The sequence below is a fragment of the Ceratosolen solmsi genome, unplaced genomic scaffold (genome assembly GCF_000503995.2).
Source record: "Ceratosolen solmsi marchali unplaced genomic scaffold, CerSol_1.0 scaffold2, whole genome shotgun sequence".
Classification (NCBI taxonomy): domain Eukaryota; kingdom Metazoa; phylum Arthropoda; class Insecta; order Hymenoptera; family Agaonidae; genus Ceratosolen; species Ceratosolen solmsi.
Genome location: NW_011948422.1, coordinates 8181141 through 8188881, shown reverse-complemented (window position 1 = coordinate 8188881; position 7741 = coordinate 8181141). Strand labels below are relative to the sequence as shown.

The following is a 7741-nucleotide window of genomic DNA, read 5'->3' as shown; positions in this document are numbered from 1 at the left end:
GCCCCCCCGGGGCGTGGGGGGGGGGGGGGGGGGGGGGGTTAGTCACCGCGCATGCGTGCGTCCATGCGATGCCCTCGACTTGGCTCTTTCTAGAAAGTGTATAATTCATGGCATGGCGCGCACCGTGTCTCCAGGATGGAGCTCGACACCTCGGTAAAAGCCGAGGGGCTACGCTTAGGCATCGCTCTTCCCCTTCCCCCTCCCCAACGCCAGTCACTGCCCGCCTTTATTTCCTTCTCTCCCGCTCGACGTCCCGCTCGATCTATTCTTATGTGCAAATTATGGGAATTGAATGTCTGTGTGAAATTATGGTGTCAGCGCGATCCATACGGACTCCGAAATATTTTCTCTCGCCTCGTTATTGAGTAATATTTCTTTCGCGGTGACTCGTCCGCGCGAGTAAGCGAGAACAGCCTGAGCAAGAGAACGAAAAGGTAATTTAAATTCTCCACCTTTCTACGATAGCGCTTCCTCTCCTTCTCCTTCCTCAAACCTCCCTCGAGCCATCGCTTTTTCCCTCTCCCTTCCACTCTCCCTCTCCCACTTTCTACCCTCCTTCGCTCCATCCCTCCTTCCCACCAGTCCCACCACTGCTCTCTACCGATTCACTGACAACGAGTAGTCGTCAAGTGGAGTTTGATGAAATTTGAATTCCAAGTTCGTTTGGTGGCAATGACAACATTTCCTCGCTATGAATAAAATCATAAAGCCGCATTTTATATTCTTCATAATTTTAGGTTTACTTAATAGTTTTCTTAACTATCGAGTATAATATTCTTACGATTTATAAATATAAAAGAAAGGAATGGCAAACACGACATTCTTCACTCGCCGTGTATTATTAAATGTTACGCTGAAAAAAATTAATATTCTCTTTCGTGTTTAATAAAGCTCGATTCGCTTATACTCGCAGCGTATGTTTACAGATAATTTTATCCCTAACGAGTGAGAATGAATGTTTATATTTTTCATTTGAACATTAGCAACGAACATTTAATGCGCCAAACTTTCATATGCACAATTTTGCGGTTGACTAATTATTTTCCTACAATTATTTTACGAATAATAAACTACATTCACTCGTCTATAATCAGTAGATGATCAGTATTTTAAAAAATATTACAGTCACATATTATATTCCGGTTGAAGAACAATCATCATGTGTATTTGTGTTGTTTATATGCATCGTTCGTAAAGCAGCCATTTCATTCCATTCTTCTCTATATTTGCTCGAAAGAAAGAAAAATGGCTAGAACATTGGCCGCGCACAACAATATAACAACATAACCATATATGTAAAAGTGCAAGGATTTTTGTCAAAACAAAAAACAAAAAAAAAAACAAAAAAACAAAACAAAAAAAAACATATTGTCAAACGTTTGTCGGATTGCTTCCACTCATTTTGCCCTTAAACGTGCGGCTAATACAGATTGCGGGCGTTTCTGCGGTTCTTGCGAGCTTAAAAGCCCCTCCTCACTCTATCTCTCTCACTCTATCCACGTCACTCTGAGCAGCAAATCGATCTTCCCATAGCTTTCGGAGCTGCAAGCTCGTTCTACTTCAATATGGCCGCGCGATCCGTCATCCCGTCGCTACTAAACATTGCAACAACCACTCACACTCGCGCTTACTACCTCCTCGAGCTCAATTTCGCGCACGCACGCACAAACACAAAATTCTCCCTGTCATTGTCACACGACCCACCCTTCTCCCTCCCCCCGCCACGGCAACCATTCGTCGCTCTCTACTATTTTCCTTGCTAATTGGGTCTAGAGCACTGACATTGTTACCACGGTAACACGGCTGATGCATGGATGTGAAAATTCGACTTCACCTATATCCTAATTTTGTCAATTCGAAATAAAATGTTGCTTTTTACTTTGAAAATTAATGATTCAGAATACTCATAGTGTATACATAATTACTTTTAATATGACGTACATTGAATGGCACGTTAAAAAGGACAAAGAAGCAGAGGATCTTCCGAACATTTATAACTTTCAAGAGCTACACACATTATGTTCTCTAAATGTCGTAAAATGATATGACTCACTTTTAAGTATTCACGCGGTATGAAAATTTAAAACTCATAACCACTATGCCACATGATATTTATTTTTAATTTTGGTCGGTAAATAAGAGTAGCACGATAGAGGGATAACGATTATTTATTAAATATCGGCTTAATTGTAAATTGTTAATTGAAACGATAATAATTAATCCTCCGCCTATAAATATTACCTATCGAATTTTATTTGAATTTATTTATTAAAAAACAAAAAAACAAAAAAAACAAAAAAACAAAACAAACAAAAAAACAAAACAAAAAAAATAATCCTTTATGTAATATGCTCTTTGAAGATGAAGAAATCCATTGTTAATTTTCACAAACAGCTCGGAGTTTCTTTGCGCTTGAAAATGAAATGATAAAATGCGTGATTTATCTCTTTATTCTATACGATATCAGCGCCTTACAGTGTTGACAATACGTCGATCATTAGTGCTTTTTTAAAATGATATATCATTGTGGATGAATCGTATAGTAGTTGCGGTTCCGACTACCGTACACTTACATTTTACATATGACATGGTACAGTCGCGTGCATTTCAGGTGGAGGATAATTTTCTTGACCATTGGAAATTATATTTCATAGACGAGTTAAATATTACAATATTATTAATTTAAAATATTGAACAATGGGTGCATATTTTGAAAATATGTCTTTATTTTTTATTTATTAAGCTATGGTGAATGCACCTAAATGATTTAGGAACACCGAATAAGTAATAAATGCTTAAATAGGTGTTTCTTTTCCTTTTTGTTTTTTTTTTTGTTTTTTTTTTTGTTTTCGGTTTTTTTTTTGTTTTTTTTTTTTCGTTACAAATATTAATATTGAAAATGTTGATTAATTGGTGAACAATTTACGAACGGTGTGGATATGGAATAGAGCGAGTTTTGTTTGTAAATGACGTTTCGGGGCATTGAGAACGGTCTTGATCGGTCTTAACCATTGCCGAAGAAAAGTGTTAAAACCAAAAGCTCACCTCGAATTCCACGAGATCTCCAAATCCTAAGAACTACGAGCGCAAATGAGCAGGAAGGATCGCCGGATGATGAACGTTAAAGAAAGTTAAAAAGAAAGCGGCGGAGAAAGAGGGTGGGGAGGCGCGTAGTAAGCTTGGCAGCTGTCAATCTATTTTCGCGCCAAAAAGGCCCCGCGATGAAAGGTGGCGGCTCGAGCGCACACAGCGATGTAATTTGAGTGAACGCCACTCTCCATCCCTCCCCCGCTCGTCACTACTCCCCCTCACTCCCCCATCAATCCATCCACCCACCCAACAAGATCCCAACCAAGACCCCTCCCACCGCGAACACGTACAATCCGCGCTGCAAGCCCCTCCGCCCCCACCAGCCCCTCTGAAAAATCTATTCGCCCGTCGCCGCGTCATCCAGGAACCCCGTGTGCTCCGGGTGCCGCGTGCAAGCGGTAATCAAAGCCCACCTTGCTCTATTACTCCTTGGCGCGCTCTCCCCCGCGATACACCCAACGCGTTTTAATTATGCCACCGGCCCTCCTTTGTCTCCACCCCGCTGTCCCTCCACCCACGTCATTACGGGAATGCCATTGTCGCGCGGTGTCTCGAGAAAGCGGAGCACCGCCCCAAAAAGGTCCCGCGACGGCTTTTCATCTGTGGATACCGACACCTAATTAAGACTGCTTTTTCCATTGTGCAGGCTCGCACAATGCGCCCTCTTAGCCGTGACGTCGTCCTTCATTCGGCGCCCGACTATGAGAACCCGATGAGAGCAATTGATTATTAAGTCCGGGCAGTGCTCGGCAGCTACATTTTGTTTATATTCTTAATAACGGGAATCGGTAGATGGATCGAAGCTACGTGGAAATTTATTCGGGCTTTCCGCGAGCAGCGCCAGCTCCCCGTGTCACAACAATTGATTTTACTCGCTGCTATTATTGCCCGCGCACATCGCCCTTCCTACGCGTTCTTTTCGTGATCAAACTGGCACGCAAGGACTTTTGCCGTCGGGAATTATTACCGAGTTATCGGCCCCTTCGTCCCAATAAATTAATGAATTTAAATCTTTAAAAACATTCGCTTCGGTTATTAGTCGAAGACTCTTTGTGCGTATAAAATATTTTTCTCGTATGGCGTATTATTATGCAGCGGCTACTGGCATTGTGCAATTTTAAGAGGCCTTCCAGGTGCCCGTTTTGTCGATGTAATTAAAATGAAATTTGCTCAGGTGCAAGAAGCAAAGGCTTTGAAATGAGATGATGTATATTCGCTTTGCATCCTACTTGTCGAATGACGAGTCACTTTTAAAAAGTAGTTAAGGCTTGAGAAGGATGGGACGGGCCGCTTTTTTTCCATTCCCCCCCCCCCCATTTTTTCATTATTTTTTCCTTTTTCTCGCAGTGTAATTAATTGCGCGAAAATTTAACGATAAAGCTGTGCAACAATTCTTAATGACGCCATAATTTATCACATAAACAAATACATTAGGACGTTTCTTAATGCCCCTTGTATTCCAGATATCATCAACGTTTATGAAAATTTCACTGGAAATTCAAGAAACTTTGATTTACTCGAAGATCACTCTATCGAACGAAAGCCATCCTATTCTCAAATGATTTCGACTTATAAAGCGTTTATTTATAATTTAGTTATTTATTTTACTTTTTTTGTCTTTTCATCACGAATAATACTTTTAATATTCTCAAAGATCGATCAATGCACTGAAACTTACAAAGTTTACTTAAGTCCTACGTACACTTACGACGTGCTTGTTACGATAAATCATTTTTAAAGCATTTTTATGCAATACTTATGCCGGCGTACGACCTTCCCGATAGCTATTTATAAAGCTCGAGCACGAGGTACGAAACACGCGTACCGACATTGTCAATGTCGACTGCACTCACTCCGATACATTGGAATCCATAAACGTTATATTGGACGGAGCGATTTTTCGCCGATTAAGCCCACGGGGGCCGATGAAAAAGAAGCCTCGAGAATGATGGGCCGCGACTGATTTATGGCCACGTACGCCATGACCGAAGAATGTGAAAACAATAGTAGGGGAGTCGTAATGCACGCTGCAAACGAAATCTCATCATCTATCCCATATAGATATCATTTTAACAGAATCTATCCTCTGCGTCACGGGACACCGGCCTGCCGACGTTCGCCCTTTGGATATAATATATTTTTTTACTTACCCGCGCCTCGCGGCTTGCACATGTAGGTAGGTATGTAACAACCCCCGATGTCATGCTAAATACCCCGACGAGGACAATGGCTCGCGTACAGATATATACGTATTATATGCTTGTATATCGTTCGAAAATCTGAGCCTACTGAAGGAGAGACTCGACAAAAGGTAACCGGATACCAAAGAGCGAGAAGGAGAGCGCGAGAGTAGCAGCAGCAGCAGCAGCAGCAGCAGCAGCAGCAGCAGCAGCAGCAGCAGCAGCAGCAGCAGCAGCAGCAGCAGCAGCAGCAGCAGCAGCAGCAGCACCCCCCCCCCCCCCCCCCCCCGCCCCCATTCACAAAACCCCTCCCCCCAATCCCTCGCCCCCTCTCACAACGCCAAACTCACGCTCTCTCTCTCTCTCTCTCTTCTCTTATTTCCACCTCTTCTCTCCCCTCCCCCTGCCCACGGTCTAGCTCTATCTCTCCTCTCCCACCCTTCCTTTTTTTCTCTTCTTCTTTCTTCTTTCACTCCCCTCTCTCCCGCTCAATTTTTTTTTTCTTTTTTTTTAAAGGCTCTATGTCCCGCTCGCTCGCGTCCTAGCTCGTTTTTAATAGCTGCTAATAGAGACGTTAAAACGATACTGGCCTCTCTCTTGTGCTCTCGACTCTCCGGCCTCGATGCTCAGTTCTCTCCTTCCGCCGCTTCAACTCCTATTTCAATTCGATCTTTCGTTTTGTTTGAACTCGCTTTTTATTGTCTCGGCGGTCGCTATCTCATTCTTGTCCTTTTCTATTAAACACGGGAGGAGCATCGAGCCTTTCGTCCCGCGCGTATCCTCCTGCTCGCTGCTCCGCATAAGTGTTTTATGTGGTGGAGCACCGGGCTGCACGAGTGTACGTGCGTGCGTGTAGCAAAAAGTGGCTGCTACGTCTCTTTTGACCTACGGTTCGATGATCTCGAACAACTGCGGTTTAAACAGCCATTCCTCCAATCCCCCACCCCCCTTTTAATTGAAATGACAATAATGCGGCTCGTAGAGTAATATTTAATTCGTCAAAAATGATTTTCAAAATCGCCTTTCGACACACTGACTTTTTCATTCGTTAAGTGTGCCCGTGGGCACCGAATTAACGACTCGTTTGTTTCATTCGTTTATTCAGCGCTTTCCCCGAGCCGTAAAAATCCGCGTTTAAATGCTAAGCTTACGCGAATCGCTTATGGCTCCTCGCATATCCAATGATTATTCGGCAGTCCACGTAGTTTTTATTTGTATTTGTCGTCCCCCCCCCCCACCCAACGCACACTATGACCCAATCTAACTCTACCACTTCAAAGACAATGTTGGGATGGAAAAAGGATAAGACGATTCGTGAAATTAGCTTTACTGGTTAGTAATAGCTCATCGAGACTAGGAAACAAAAGGTGTGTTAGATTTTTTGATGGGAAACTCCCATCACCATCTAAATGTCCAATATTGAAGAACTTTGGTTACGTAATGGTGTGCGAACGAACGTACCAGCCGAATCCAAAGTACATACTCGTAGCACAAGACACGTAAAGTACGCATGAACAGTCCGTCGCTCGCTATAATACGAGGATTCGGACTCGTAAGGCGCACGAAAATACGGTAACTCCTTCGACTCCTGAGCCTCTTATCACGATCCAAGCGACACATCCTACATCACCATCGTTATTATACATGCACAGCGCAAAACTCCTTGCGAATATCTATACGCGGATTGACGAGGGTAGGCTACTTTTACAACAAAAGTACGCCGTACGTATGCAGGCGCGAGCAATACATTAGAGCGAGCGAGGAGTCTAAAACAATGAGGGTAGGTGGGAGTTGAGTAGGTGGGATGATGGTGGTGGTGGAGGAGAAGACAGACGGACAAAGCGAGGCATGTAGACTCGAGCTGCATTAAAACGCCGAGTGAGTAGCGAACGCACCGACAGGTAGCCCATGATTTGCAACATTCTAACCTGGCGTCGCGCGTCGGGAAGTACCTCTTCCTTCGTCATTTTTTCCTCCTTTCGCATTCGACGTTTATCTTTTTCCTTTTCCGTGCCGGTACAATATGACGTCGCGAAAGGTAAAGCAGCCACGATGGTTGACAAACGATCCTCCTCGCTCTCGTTTAATCGGTGCCCGCGTCATTCGAACTTTCGAAGACGCCTTTTGCTACGCTCAAGGCTTTCCTAGTGGACGAGTCAATGCGTGTCACTCAAATTATGGCTCTCCTGGCCCGGAACAAGAGTGGCGTGAAGGTTGTTTGGTGACTTTAAAACTTTGAGAGATATTTATTTCGTTGCCAACAGTTTTCGTTCTCCAGCGGACGCGCGCACGCACGCATGGACACACACGCACGCACTAGCCGATGTAGCTCATCGGACATAAAATGTCTTTGAATTGCTATAGCGAGTTGCTTTTTGATCGATAAAGCGCGAAAATGTTTCCGAAAAAAAAAAAAAAAAAAAAAAAAAAAAAAAAAAAAAAAAAAAATTGTTTGCTACCATGAAACATTG

At 43.4% G+C, this 7741-nt stretch overlaps 1 protein-coding gene across 1 annotated transcript in view; it reads right to left on the bottom strand.

Annotated features, from left to right (window-relative positions):
* The window catches only part of LOC105362059 (trithorax group protein osa-like), a 9943-nt gene extending 2706 nt beyond the window's left edge, over nucleotides 1-7237 (bottom strand). The window contains exon 1 of the mRNA XM_011499386.1: nucleotides 7166-7237. Within this exon, the coding sequence (XP_011497688.1) occupies nucleotides 7166-7237 (72 nt within the window). The remainder of the gene's footprint in view (nucleotides 1-7165) is intronic.
* Between the last annotated feature and the right edge of the window lie 504 nt (nucleotides 7238-7741).